This window comes from Mustela putorius, unplaced genomic scaffold (genome assembly GCF_011764305.1).
Source record: "Mustela putorius furo isolate JIRA1106 unplaced genomic scaffold, ASM1176430v1.1 tig00003845_pilon_pilon_pilon, whole genome shotgun sequence".
In the NCBI taxonomy this organism is placed as follows: Eukaryota; Metazoa; Chordata; class Mammalia; order Carnivora; family Mustelidae; genus Mustela; species Mustela putorius.
In genome coordinates this window covers 16,772,178-16,787,250 of record NW_025421998.1, presented here as the reverse complement: position 1 = coordinate 16,787,250, position 15,073 = coordinate 16,772,178, and the positions used below count along the sequence as shown (strand labels likewise).

The window sequence follows — 15,073 nt, the reverse complement described above, 5'->3', positions numbered from 1 at the left end:
CAGGAGACGGGCACCTTATCCTCTCTCCAAGACTTGGGGTGACGGAGGCAGATGGGGCACATGCTTTTAATCTGTTTAGAAAATTCTTTCCCATAGATAATGCAAAAGCACACATTGATTCAGTCCTAAAAAGGTTCTTACTGGATTCATACTTGGGGCAAGAGATGGGTGCGTATATTCTCTAATTTCTCTAATAATTTTTCACTTTCTGGCTCTCATTTTGTCATGGGCATCCTTGGGTGGGAAGAACATGGGCCTCGAACTGTAGTGTTTAGAAGGCAAGTGCACCCCCATGAAGGCTTTTCTCCCTCTCTGGGGCTAGGGCTGCAGTGCAGGCCAGGGCTCCAAGGACAGGCAGAACCCCGGCTCTCTCCAGAAGCAGGACTGGGTTAGCGGAACTGACCAACATCGCTTTCCTCTGACTGAAATGTAGACTCAAATCTCACAGATGGAGGGACTGGGGTTTCATCACTGAAAACTTTCAGCCTGAACTTTCTCCGGAAGGTCATCGAAGGACTACACTGTATCAGGTTTTCAGGCTGAAGTGGGAGACCGCTAAGCTCCCGTGTTCTCATGCTCCCTTCTCTGACTGCTGCGCCTGTCCTGGGGATGCCAGGGAGGCGAGCACGGGAAGGCCCACCTGTACCGCCCTGCATAAAGGCCACCCCCAGCCCCCTGCAAAGGTTGGTTCTCACCTGATAACTGAAAACATCACAGACGCTGAAATGATGAAGGAGACCCTCCAATCCCAGCTCCCACTCACTGGGATCTAAAACTTACACATGAACCTTGCCTATGGTCTCTGACAACGCCAGTGGTGGTTCTCCTCTCTTCAGAGAAAAGGCTAGGGGTCCCAGTGGACCGGCAGCTCAGTCCTGTTTTAAGACATGGGATTCTCTGGCAGAGGATCGAAAACTTGCTCTTAGAAAGGAGAAGAAAGTATTTAGCAAACATTGTGGCCTGACCTTTAAGATGAACAAGTCACGAAGGTGAAGACTAGCATTTTAAAAATGAGCCTGTAATCGCTGTAAAGAGACATAAGAATTCCACCTCCCTCTGTAGATATATTCTCAGGTAGGTGGTAAGTTTCCTCTGTTTTTACTAAATTTAAAACGTGATTTCTAAGAGCTAGGAGCATGAATAAAAATGCACCCTTTTTATAGCTATTGAGGCCAAGAAGAAAACACTGGCAAATCAATCCCAGAACAGGAAATGGTAGCCTGTGTGCCTCTCAATCAGTAGGTTTGACTTCCTGCTTTCTTTGCCTCTGTCCTGCTCCTCCTCCAGGTGCCTCCAACAACTGAAGAAAGTCCATCCTCCATGGCCTGGCAGTCAAGGCTCTCAGAGTCTGGTGAGACCGAGTCTCCCCCATGGGTCTCTAGTACATGCGTTCCTGAGGGCTCCCCTGCACCCCCCCCCAAGAGCCTTGATGTTATATATCATCCTTATTGTGCTCTAGCCAGAGCAATAATTCCTCTCTGAAACCTGACATCTGGGGTGCCTGGGTGGCTCAGTCAGTTAAGCGTCTTCCTTCCGTTCAGGTCATGAGCCCTGAGTCCTGGGATCTTGAGTCGCGCATGGGGCTCCCTGCCCTGTGGGGAGTCTGCTTCTCCCTCTGCCTCTGCCCCTCCTCCTGCTTGTGCTTTCTCTCTCTCTCTCTGGCAAATAGATAAATCTTTAAAAAAGAAATGTGATTTTGCTTTAAATTATCTACCTCCTCAGCCCCACCATGTTATTTCATTTTATTTTATTTCTGGCTTTGCTAAGATGATGTCCGTTTGGAGACAAAAGGTGGGAAGGAATGATTTCACTTGCAGAAATGAGCCACTAGGCTCATCAAACTCTCTCTATAAAAGGTGTGGATAGGAAATAGTTAGGCTTTGCAGGACACAGATTAGATACAAATGTATGGGGACAGGCAATGGGCTGGGTGCACCACAGCGGTCTTGGTTTGCCTGCCCCTGGCCTGGCCTGGCCTGGCCTGCAGGGGACACATGTGCTGTGATTAGGATCATATAAGATAAGCTTTTCATCTACTGAGAGTATTTGTGGCCCTCTAGAGAATTGAATTAAATCTGATTTCCCAAGTCATGCAGCAAATAAAGAAAAAGGTAGGTAGCTGTAAACAAATCCCAGCCTGAGAAAAGAATACAAGCGTCCTAAAAATTCATGTCTGGGCAAAGGAACGCACTTCATTTTTCCATTAAAAACAATCTGAAATGAGAAACAAGCATGATGGGCCTCTCACCTCTGCCCCACATTTCTCACTTGTGCTGGTTTGAGAGACAACTGGCCTTTTCCAACAGCCAGAGGCCCTCCATTTGCTATCTATGAATCAACAGAAAGATTCCTCGTGTGACCCTTTGACTCCAGAGGGGCACCGTGCAGAGCTCCGCGCTGAGGCTTTCTCCGGCACGTTTGCCGGTGGGTGAATGGGATTCTCTCCATCCCCGGCACAGTGGCAGGCTTGTTCAGACTTGGGACGACTGGCCAAGAGCCCCAACCCGCCTGGACAATAGGAACATTCAACAAGTCCTACGACTAAGGCTCCACTCATTTGTCTTTCTCACGACTACATTTTTTTTCCATAAGGAGGAAACTTCGCCATGACCTTAAGTCTTCCTAGAAGGGTGCTGTTTACCAAGTGGCACCAGAAAGTCTCAGTCTGGGCCATGGAAGATTTGACATTGAAGACTATTTGACAATTAATTACCTATTTTGAGAAAAGTAGGCCCATTCCCATGGTTGCATCTGATTTTGGATGACACCTGTTCTCGTCCGCGCTCACTGTCGGACCCTGTCCCCCCATTTCCATTAGTGACCACATTCCAGTCCCTGCAGAGCTCTGCTCTCCATGTGCTGCTGCATTTCGGCCCCAACCTCATCTGATCATACCAGCCCTGCCCCACTGTCATCCCATTCACCCAAGACCCAGGGGCAGCCACGACCTCCCCACGGCCAAGTCCCAACTCTCTCTCTCTCTCTGTCTCTACAACCTTTGTAGTTGAGGACATTTCTCCGGTCCACCCTGGTTGTCCAAAACATTTGGGTCCCCACAGTTTCTTACGTAACAGGCTGATCTTTCTTCTGGACACCACGAAGTAGTCAGTGGACATGGGTGCCATGGATTTCCTCTTCACAAAGTCCCTAATACATGATCCAACTTTCGACCAGAACAAGTTGATACTGTTCCTATGAGCCACAATTGCTCTGGCAGATTTAGAGCTGAACGTTTGAGGATGAAAGGGTGAGGGGTGAAGTTCTGAGCGCTCAGTGAACAATTCTCTGATTGACTAACTCCGGGGAACAGGCTTTTCATGCTCACAAAGCTGACATGGAGCGAAAGGTCAGCAAGCTTCTGCAGCCAATGCTGTTTTGCCAATGACACAGGCTGGTGGAATCAGGCTATACGTGACCCTAGAGCCATGATCTGGAGCAAGTCAAGCCCTTGGGGCATTACGAGATGGAGGAATCTTTGAGAAGAGTGATTAGAGCCCCTGAGAAACCCGATTTTGAACAGGATGTTACTTGTGGGAAACGGGGGAACAGACGTCCCACTGTTATGCCACAGACCTTCTCGTGGAAATGAGAAAACCAGATCCCACAAAGAACCAACATTGAGACTAGTGACTGATGAAGGAAGGAGCACCTGTGGAACAAACCTTAACCTGAGATGTTGGTATAAACCTTCTAGCTAAGCGTCCACTGAAACAAGAGATCATATGCCCGGCATTCAGTGCTTGTCCACTCAAGTTTGCCCTACTGTTCAGGAACAGATGGGGGACTGAAGGAACGCATATTGTCTCTGTGTCTGACCTTTGATAGGAGATGCCCAGCGGACCACTAGCTGGGAAGATCTGTATTATTTCTTGCCACAGCTGTCCCCCAAAAAGAAAAAGATCACTTTTTATTTAGAATCCAATGGGGACCTACAATTTCAGATATGCCCCAAGGAAAATATATCAAAGAACGGTTAAAAAACTACAAAGGTTGCTATCCATACTTACAATTTTGAAACGTAGGGAGGAAAACCCAAGCAGGAAAGAAAGACTAGGAAACCAGAGTAGAAACAGTCAATGGAAATCCTCCCTGCAAAGGCCTTTGCTTTAAGATCTGAAAAAATATCTGGCAAGTCACAACCAAAATTGCAACAGCACGGAAAATTAAGCAACCCTTATGATCCACATGATTTTAACAAGTTTTTGTTCCGCAGAAAATGTCAAGTTTTCCCTCATACTCCTGTCGTGTCACAAGCCTAAGGGAGAATCTGGCTTTTATTCCCATTTACAGACTTGGAGCTCCTGTCTCCTCCTCCTTTGCCAGGCAGAGCGCTGCTAGGGTGTGGCCCTCCGGTTCCCATCGTGGGGACCGCTCGCTGATCACTGTCCACACCGGAACCAAACCAAATGGGCTGACCAGAAGCGCCATTTAACTCTGCGTGTGCTGAGAAGGAAGCCACTGGCCCCAAGACCCTGTTCACAGGGGTGGAGAAATCAGTCTGCGGAACTCAGTCGTTAAGGTGAGCCCCTATGGGTCAGAAGTGCGTCAGAAAGCCACTGTGTGTGTCTCCAGGGTGCGTGCAAGCCCCTGTGCGGGCGCAGACTCCCCTGCCTGGGGACGGAGCAGGAAGTCAGCAGGTCCCCCTTCACCACCTGCCCTTCCATGGGGCTGGATGTCACGGAACCCACAAATCCATTCCCGGGTACCAAAAAGCTGCGGCATGTGCCTGCAGCCCCCGGCCCAATCAGCGTCCTCCTGAGGACAGCCCCGCTCCCGGCCTCACCTCGGCACTCCACGTTGGGGTCTCCCCAGAAGAGCTCCTGGCACTCGCTGCAGGTGCGGCCTCCGAAGCCGGGCATACACTGACACTGCCCCGTGAACTGCGGCCAGAGAACACAGCTCAGTCAGTCGGGCCGGTGGCCGCCGGGCAATCCACGGTTGCCGTCTCGGTGGCCGGCTGGGACAAGCATGACTCAACTGCCCCAGAAGCCCCCTCCGACTCTGACCTCTCCCCCAACCCCCAGCACTGGGGCCCAGAGTACAGTTTGCTCTATTTCCAGAGTCCTTCACACGCCGCTAGGGAGCCTAGGCCACCTGCGACCCATCTGGCGTGGGGAGCACGTCACTGTCAGGGTGTCAGGAAGCAACAGCACAACTTACATGGCCCAGTATGGCCACGTGCTTCCTTTCAGGCTGTATGGCTAGGTGAAGAGTCTGGACCAGCAGCCAGGTAGTAATGCAAACAGTGCACACCTGTCTATCCTGACGGACATCCTGACGGACATCCTGATGGGGACACCCCACAGCACGGGGCAGCCCGACGAGCCACCTCAGGAAGGCTGACTGCCAGTCTGTGCTGTGTTTGCCAAGCTGTGTGCCCTGACTGTGAGGCTGCGACCCCACGGAAGTCAGCGAGCCCCTTCTCTAACTGAGGCAAAGCCACCGAGGGTGCTGGCCGCCCCCAGGCTCCTAAAGGGGTGTGTCCTCTCCTTGCCCCCACCACGGCGCCTCACCTCGTTGCAAGACGGCCCGAAGGAATGAGCAGGATCACAGCTGCACGGGTCACAGCCGGTGCCGCTGGCCAGCTGCCAGGTGTTGGGTGCACAGCGGTCACAGTTCTGCCCAACCACGTTGGGGAGACACAAGCACTGGCCCGTGGCTTTGTCGCACTGGCAGTCAGAGCCGTTGCAGTGCTGCTGCACCGTCCCCAAGTAATTGCAGACACACTCTGAAAGCAAATGGTAAGATCCAATTCACTTAGCCTCAACACGGTCAGAAAATCCGTGACACACACAGATGATACGAGAGGTAGCTACGTCCTCATGGCTAAGATCTTCCCTCCCAGGTTTTGGCCTAGAAATGCAAACAAGAGAGGAAGGAATGGGGGCGCCTGGGGGGCTGTCAGCTAAGTGTCTGCCTTTGGCTCAGGTCATGATCTCGGGGTCCTGGGATCCAGCCCGTCATCGGGCTCCCTGTTCTGCCAGTAATCTGCCTCTCCCTCTGCCTGCTACTTCCCCTGTTTGTGCTCTGCCTGTCAAATAAGTAAAATATATCTTAGGGGGAAAAAAAAGAGGGAAAGGAAAGGAGGGGAGTACAAAAAAAGAAACCCCAAGAAACCAAAAAACAAAAATAAAAACAAAACTCAAACCCACCAAAAAAACCAAAACCACAAACCAAAAACAAACAAACAAAACAAAACCCCACTAAAACGCTGTTCTTCAGTTCTTACGATGTAGACAGTTCTGACATTTCCCAGGCAGACGGGCGCAAGGACACACTTGGCCTAGCAGCATTTCCGAAATAGTTCATCAGCTGCTGGCAAATCGTGTTAAAACTGAGAACTTGACTGGAAATGACACACACGAAAAAATGTATGCTGTGGGACTTCAGCTCTGAGGACTTCAAACCCTCAGCAGGGAGCAGCGGTGACGAATGTGTCAGACAAAGCAGGTAGAGGCCCTGCGAGTGGGTTACGGAATCCCGTCCTGCCACTCCTCCGCATTCCACACGTGTCTATACCAACAGTGGGGCCTGAGAGGGCAGCAGCCTTGGGAGGAGAGGCAGGGTGATCTGATAAGACAGAAAGGAGGAGTTCTGGAAGAGACACCACGGAGATGCTCCTTCCTTCTTCCCCTTAGGCGGGAAGGCTCTGTCCACCAACGGCAGGAGGACGGGGCTGGCCGGAGTGAGTACTTAGGACCTCTATCATGTGCCTCCTTCAGGCACTGAGCCTTATCTTGGGACTTGAATTCCTACCAGAAAATGAAGATGTAACCAAAAAAAAAAGGGGGGGGAATGTCAATCATATCTTCCTTTTGTCAGAGAAAAAGCTTGACAGGTGTTTTCCCAGACAAAACAGACACCTGAAGATGAACGTCTCCCCCATAGTGAAGAAGGTGGTGGAAATCTCTGGAAAGGAGGGCAAACGGAAGCTGAGCTTACTGCGACAGTCCTGCCGGAGGGCATCCCCGTAGTACCCGGACCGGCAGAGCTGGCACTGCTCCCCCTCCGTGTGGTACAGGCACCTGAGGCACCTCCCCGTCTCCTTGTCGCAGGCTTCCGGGTCCGTCGTGTCGATGTTGTGGTGACACTGGCAGGGCTGACAGGAGCCCCCCATATCCGAGGGATTGCCAAAGAAGCCCGGGGCACAGTCGTCACACCTGGAGCCTAGGGACCGAGCACAAGCCATTCAGCCTGCTGACACACACATCCGGTCCCCCCCGACATTCCTGGCGACAGCGCCGACGCAGGTCCTCACCAAGCCTGGGGTGACCGCGTCATTAGCGGGGAAGGAGGGCTTGGAATCTGTGCCAGTACTTCTGAGCCATGGATAGGCATCGCTAATACCAGAATCCGTGGGTCAAAGAGGAAGTTAAAGGGAGAGCTCACAAGTACGTGGCCTCCTTAAGTGCTGGCAGACTCAAGGAGAACATATCGAGTTCGGCCAGTTCGGCCATCTGGGGGGACGGGCTCTGGTCGCCCTCTGCCCACCACGTGGCCAGATCACCCCGCTGAGCCTCTCCCACCAGGAGCTGGATAAGGGGATCCACTCACGGATTCAAGTGAGCTTGCCGTCCTGCTCTTAGAGCAGCGTCATGGACTCAAGAATTTCCTCTACTCCACACGCCAAAGGGGAAAGGAGCACCTTTGGTATGTCATGTTCCCTTCAGCTTTAATTAAGGATTGTAAACATGACACCACATTGTCTCCCTTTTCATCTTTGTCCTTCTTGGTCAACTAGAACTCAGAAAGACACAGCCTTTCCTCCGGGAGTCCGGACCCTACTTACCAATGTACCCAGGGTCACAGACACAAGCCAGCTGTAAAGTCACAGGGTCCTGATAGCAGCTGCTGGCAAACTGGCGTCCACTCTTGGGACCGTCTGGGCAAGGGCAAGGGCGGCAGTGATCTCCCGACCCGATGATGGGATCGCCATAGTACCCAGCCAAGCACCTGCGTCAGTCCCAGAGGAGAGAGGGCCATGAACCACCATTGTAAGAAACGAGTTACAGGAAAGAGTCTCAGAAACCGTGTTCTCTGCTTGGGGACCTTCCCTCCCCATTCCTCATGTTTCCACTTGGAAGATTTTCCAAGGTTCTCTTTGGAAATTTTCCAAGGTTTCCATTGGTTCTCCAATGCCAGCTCCAATCAGAACCCCTTGGAGGGCTCGTTAGAACAGGTCACCGCGTTCATCCCTTCATTTCTGACTTAGTCGGTCCTGCGTGATGCTGATGCTGCTGGTCTGGGGATCACGTGAGCCGGCGCGCTGTGTTAGGAACCTCACTCCCTCCTCCCCAAGCAGCAGAGGTACCTCTCCTCCCGTGCATCCTGTTGTCCTCTTGGCTGCCTGCCTGCCCTGACTCACATTACAGAGTCTGGGGAAGGAGGTGGGGGCTGCCAGGGGGGTGCTGGAAGGCATGTGTGGTTGTGTCTGTCTGCCCACACCGGTACACTACAACTTCAGAGAAACTTCTCTAGTAACAAACTATAGAAATGATCCCTGAAAGTATAGTCTTGTCTGCCCACACCGGGAAGGGGTGACGAGTGAGCAAGCCCACGGTGGCCTGTTCCGCGTTCTAGCCTTTACCAGCAGCCAAGCTGACAAGGGTGCTCTCCAGCTGTAGGACTCCTGTGTCTATCTGTTAGGGGCGTTTAAACTAGGAGAGGCACGAGGGACGTCATTTATCAGCCCCCACCTCCTCCCCTCACGGATCAGGGATCCACGGAGGTTCAATGGCTCACAAGGCTTTACACAGCAAATAGCAATGAGCCAAGCTCTGAATCCAGCCTCCTGAATTGTAGCAAGGAATTCTATGTGATGCTGCTCTTTAACACGACTAATTCGCTTGCTTTTCCTCCCTGTAACAAAGGGGAAAGGGGCTTGGAGACCATCAGATCCAACCTAGTTATTCTACCAGCAGACGGCTGGACACTCGGAGAGGTGAGCTAACTTGCCCAGGGCTTTGCAACAGGCTAGGAGCAGAACTGAACCTAAGCTCTGATTTTCAATTCATTTTGTTTTTCATGGTTTTTATTATTTGGGTATTTTTTTGGTGGGGAGGGGTATTTTTGCTTTTTTTCTTTTGAAATGGGTAATTTTTTTTTTTAAATGGGGTACGGGAGGGAGATGAAGAAATAGAAGGGAAACTGTTCAGAGGAAATTAACCTTCTACTTAATCAGACACAGACAGGACACAAGAACATGTTTTCCAGTTATGGGCTGGGAAAGTCAGCAGAGATGAAGTAATTTGGTCCAACGGGCTCTGAGAAAGTTTTCTAGGGGGCCTTTCTAGGTAAAATAAATCCAGATACCTCATGACAAGAAACTGAGTTTTCATTTCCTGCCTCTCCCTCCTCTTCCCCCCTTGAGAATGAGCTGAGCCTAGAGCGGCTGCTCAAATTCACAGGACTGCAACTCCGATCGTCTTGGAATGAAGAAAAGAGTGATGAGAAGTTGGCTCACAGAATCCCAGATATTTTAATAAAGCTTTGTCATCCCCACGTAGGGCTTTCACATTTTTCCTATGAGAAACAAAGTGCTTTACAAAGAAAACCTAACACCATCACAAATATCGAGCCAGCTCTCCTCACGGGGGGGATGCTCGTCTTGCCACATTGCCCCCTACCCCCCCCCGCTCCGCCCCACCCCTGGATTTCACAGCTGCCCAGTGGACGACCACCTGGGTTCCCTCCCTCACCCTCCTGTTCTTTCTAATCTGATTTTCTCATCTGTCTCTTTTGAACTTACCCTACACTTCCCAAAGAACAATAACGAAAATCTTAATGCAGAAAACAAGAGATGACATCAATATGTTAATTTCTTCCTTTCAAGTCTCGTATAACTGTTTCCTTATTATCTTCTTAAATGGCGATTTCTTGGTGGAAAGGAATAATTTTTATTCAAAGGAGTAGTTACTGGAACCTCCACATTCTTTTTTTTTTTTTTTTTTAAGATTTATTTTTTTTGAGAAAGAGGGAGAGCAAGCATACAGAGGGAGAGGCAGAAGCAGACTCCCCCACTGAGCCCAGAGCCCGATGCTCCCAGGACCCTGAGATTACAACCTGAGCTGAAGGCAGACGCCTACCCGACTGAGCCACCCAGGAGACCCCAGAACCTCCAGATTCTTGAACAGCACTCCAGCACAGAGTTGAAAACCCCGTATTTGCTTCCATGCACATCACCCCAACATAAGGTAATCATATATTCAATTTCCACTGGCAATTTCTCTTTCATCTGATGAACAATTTTTGCACTGAGGCATTTGCTGACATTTTAAAAACAAAAGTCCCAGATAGAGTGGACGGATGTTAATTGAGGTGAAAGGTGAGGACCATCACTCCAAAAAAAAATCAGTTTTTGTCGCAGATCTGTCTTTCATCGGTAATGAACAGTGTAAGTCAGCATGTAATTTCATCACGTGGATTGTTAGCTACTGAGCTTGACCGTAATGTTATTTGGGGGCACATTCTAGGTTCTCTTTTGCTCTATCTAGTGCAGTGTGCTCTATATCCATAATAATTATTCAATTAGCCTGCTAACTGGAGAACAGGTCTCCTTTCTCACATTTTATGTGCCCTCCTGGAAGCTGGAGCAGCATTAAAGTGTCTCAAAAAACAAAGTGGTGTGAAATGCCTAATTCTGTTTGGATCTGGTTTCTACTTTGACCCAAAGGAGGCGTTCACACTTCAGAACGCTCATCCTCGGCGAGAATCTGCTGAGACCGAGGACTTCTGTCCTGATCTAGGCTGACCTCCAGGATGGCGCTCCAAGAGGGGGCAGCTCATGTTTGTTCTCCGCCATACCCCCAGCACCAACACGGCACTTGGCACAAAGAAGGTATCAACTAAAGGCATGCTGGAGAAAGGAATGAGCTCCTAGGAAATACGGAGGCGATCAGAAATGAACAAACCTTCTGGAATGTGGCAGAGATTCTTCCTGGCATTTGTCTAAGATGCTGTCGGCTTCGCCCCCAAACCGTCTCCTCCTTTTTGCTTTCGAGCGGCCGCGAGCACGTACCTTTCACAGTTGTGCCCCGTGGTGTAGTCCTGGCAGCCCAGGCAGGCCCCCGTCGCCGCGTCGCAGTCCTCGGCGTGGCCGTTACACCGGCAGGGCTGGCAGCTTGGGAAGCCCCAATACCCGGGCAGGCACCGGTCACACTGCCGAGCGTACACGCCCTGGAAACACTGGCACTGGCCGGTGACGGGGTGGCAGAAGGCGTGGACGGATCCTTGCAGGTGGCACTCACAAGCTGAAGAAAGAGGCAACCGTGGAACTGCCTTGAGAAACTCCTTTGGTGCAAACGCGCCCCGGAGAGAAGCACCCTGCTGCCCAGATCAGGAGGCCTAGGGCTCGGGCAATCATCTGTGGGGCGACATCCCACCTCCCGAAGCCACGGAACCCACAGGTGTTTCTCAGATTCACTCCAGTGAACACGTGATGGTTCTGATTAACCTACGTTTGCAGCCACTGGGGCCAAAGCCAAAGGTGCCAGGAGCGCATCTGTCACAGGTTCTTCCAACCACGTTCGGCCGGCACTGGCACTGGCCTCCGTTGGGGTCGCAGACGGAACTCAATGAGCCCTGGGGGTCGCATTCACAAGCTGCAGGGAGAGAGAAGCCAGAACTCGTGACACGGAGCAGCCGATCCCGGGAGAGAATGGAGCACAGGGAGTCACATGGGCTCTGAACCAGACTGCCCCTTTCCTGGGACTTGCTTGGATCGTCCCTCTTTACTGCCTTGGCTCATTCAGAATTCCTGCTTAAAATAATGTCATCCCCACAGAGAAAGGGGGAAAATGTTCCTTGCTCATGGATTGGAAGAACAAATATTGTTAAAGTGTCTGTGCTGCCCAGAGCAATCTACACATTCAATGCAATCCCTATCAAAATACCATCAACATTTTTCAAAGAGCTGGAACAAATAATCCTAAAATTTGTATGGAACCAGAAAAGATCCCGAATAGTCAAAGGATTGTTGAAAAAGAAAACCAAAGCTGATGGCATCACAATTCTGGACTTCAAGCTCTATTACAAAGCTGTAGTCATCAAGACAGTATGGTACTAGCATAAAAACAGACACATAGATCAATGGAACAGAATAGAGAGCCCAGAAATAGACCCTCAACACTATGGTCAACTAATCTTTAACAAAGCAGAAAAGAATGCCCAATAGAAAAAAGACAGTCTCTTCAACAAATGGTGTTGGGAGAATTGGACAGCCACATGCAGAAAAATGAAACTGGACCATTTCCTTATACCACACACGACACACGAAAATAGACTCAAAATGGATGAAAGACCTAAATGTGATACAGGAATCCATCAAAATCCTAGAGGAGAACATAGGCAGCAAACTCTGTGACCTCTGCCACAGCAAATTCTTGCTAGACAGGTCTCCAAAGGCAAAGGAAGCAAGAGCAAAAATGAACTGTTGGAATTTCATCAAGATAAAAAGCTTCTGCACATCAAAGGAACCAGTTAACAAAACCAAAAGACAATGGACTGAACGGGAGAAGATATTTCCAAATGACATATCAGATAAATGGCTAGTATCCAAAATCTAAAAAGAACTTATCAAACTCAACACCCAAAGAACAAATAATTCAATCAAGAAATGGGCAGAGGACATGAACAGACATTTCTGCAAAGAAGACATTCAGATGGCCAACAAACTCATGAAAAAGTGCTCCACATCACTCAGCGTCAGGGAAATACAAATCAAAACCACAATGAGATATCACCTCACACCAGTCAGAATGGCTAAAATTAACAAGCCAGGAAACAACAGATGTTGACAAGGATACAGAGAAAGGGGAACCCTCCTACACTGTTGGTGGGAATGCAAGCTGGTATAGCCACCCTGGAAAACATCATGGAGGTTCCTCAAAGAGTTGAAAATAGAACTGCCCTATGACCCAGCAATTGCACTACTGGGTATTTACCCTAAAGATACAAATGTAGTGATCCAAAGGGGCATGTGCACTCAACGTTTATAGCAGCAATGTCCACAATAGCCAAACTATGGAAAGAGCCCAGATGTCCACCAACAGATGAAAGGATAAAGATGTGGTATATATACACAAAATAGAATACTATGCAGCCATCAAAAAAATGAAATCTTCCATTTGCAATGATATGGAGGGAACTAGAGGGTATTATGCTGAGCGAAATAATCAGAGAAAGACAATTATCACTTGATCTCACTGATATTTGTAATTTAAAAAACAAAACAGAGGATCATAGAAGGAGAGAGAAAAAAAATAAAACAAGACAAAACCAGAAATGGAGATTAATTATAAGAGACTCTTGAGAATAGGAAACAAGGGAGGGGGGTAGGGAGAGGAGGGTGGGGTTATGGACACTGGGGAAGGTATGTGCTATGGTGAGTGCTGTGAAGTGTGTAAACCTGGTGATTCACAATTCTGTACCCCTGGGGCTAATAATACATTATATGTTAATTAAAAAAATTAAAAAATACTTTTCATACAATGACTTATAAATAAAATCTGTACCATTAAAAAGACAATATGCAAAAAAAAGAATAGGAAACAAACTGAGGGTTGTTGGAGGGGAGGGGTTGGGGGGGTGGGGTTACTGGGTGATGGACATTAAGGAGGGCACGTGATAAAATGAGCACTGGGTAGAAGACTGATGAATCACAGACCTACCTCTGAAACCAATTATATGCTAATTAATCGAATTTAAATCTAATAAATAAATAAATAAATAAATAGCATCCCTATGATGGGTGGGGAGGAAGCAACAGGAGATGGGAGTTGGCAGATTAAAGCAGCTTCTCTCCAAAGGAGGTCATTAAGATTTTCTACCCTTGCCTTCAAAGTTCAACTTGCACAGGACCTTAGACAAAAGCCCAGGGACATTTGGGAGGCGTCTGATCTTTCAATGAGAAAAGCAAACTTCAGTTTTTGCTGAGGCTCCCGGATTCTATCCCAACTCCCCACCTTCCTGGCTTTGCCCCTAGTCCCTGTTGTGATTGCATTTTAAAAAGTTTTTCTTATTTAAATTCAATGTACTTAACACATACTGTATTATTAGTTTCAGAGGTAGGGGTCAGTGATTCATCAGTCTCATAAAACACCCAGTGCTCCTCACATCACGTGCCCTCCTTAATGCCCATCACCCAATTACCCCATTCTCCCACCCCCCACCCCTCCAGCAACCCTCTGTTTGTTTCCTACAGTTAGGAGTCTCTTATGGTTTGCCACCCTCCCTGGTTCCATCTTATTTTTCCTTTCCTTCCCCTATGTGACTACATTTTCAATGGTGCTCTATCACTAAAATATTCTTTAAAAACGAAAAAGGCAAACTGTGGTCACCACCGGTCTTGCACAGAGCTACAGGGCACGCCTTCCCGCATACCTCGTGATGCCAAGTACTCTTGGCCCCAAGAAAGGAGGGTCGGAAAAACCTACCCAGGCCCGTCTGGTGTAACAGGGCAGAAATGCTGAAGATTATGTTTCTGCATACGTCGGTCATTGGTGTTTTCACAACGCTTCTGCTGTTCTCCAGACATCTGTATCTCTGAAAGGTTTCCCAGGCGCTGTTGGTGACCAGCCCATCCCCTGAGCCTCCCACGGTGAAGATGTCCAGTGATTTACAGAACGGCATGAGAACGAGCTGTGAAGGATCAAGAACAGCAAAGAGCTCTTATGGGGGGGGGGGGCGGCGCGGGGTGCTGTGTCGTCAACTACAGCAAGTCAATGCATCAAAGCCCCAAGTGCTACTTTGACTCTGGGAAAGGAAAACATCAGACTCACTGAGTACAATGAAAACCTTTCCACTCTTAAATATTCTTGCCAGAAAACATTTAGATACACCTTACATCGTCTGGTGGCTTTTGGAAGACCGTTTTTAAGATTTTCTTTACTTCCACAAACAAATCGCTTGAGTAAATCCTTTCAGAAGGTAGAGTTTTTATTAAAATAAATAAGCCAAGTGGCTTTGGAGGCAAGAGAAAAATGATCGTGCCTAACTTGTCCATGTTTTACCCCCTCCATAAAACCCTCTGGAGAAGCAGATGAACACTCTCCGCCCATGCCTTCCCCCATGACCT

General features: G+C 49.0%; 1 protein-coding gene and 1 pseudogene across 1 annotated transcript in view; both read right to left on the bottom strand.

Annotated features, from left to right (window-relative positions):
- The window catches only part of LAMB1 (laminin subunit beta 1), a 67,605-nt gene that overhangs the window by 17,038 nt on the left and 35,494 nt on the right, over positions 1–15,073 (bottom strand). The window contains exons 18-24 of the mRNA XM_004739520.3: positions 14,433–14,637; positions 11,457–11,600; positions 11,018–11,249; positions 7,790–7,953; positions 6,943–7,167; positions 5,514–5,728; positions 4,784–4,880 (exon numbers count right to left, since the gene is read on the bottom strand). Coding sequence (XP_004739577.1) covers positions 4,784–4,880; positions 5,514–5,728; positions 6,943–7,167; positions 7,790–7,953; positions 11,018–11,249; positions 11,457–11,600; positions 14,433–14,637 — 1,282 coding nt within the window. The remainder of the gene's footprint in view (positions 1–4,783; positions 4,881–5,513; positions 5,729–6,942; positions 7,168–7,789; positions 7,954–11,017; positions 11,250–11,456; positions 11,601–14,432; positions 14,638–15,073) is intronic.
- On the bottom strand, positions 8,444–8,516 carry LOC123387148 (annotated as a pseudogene).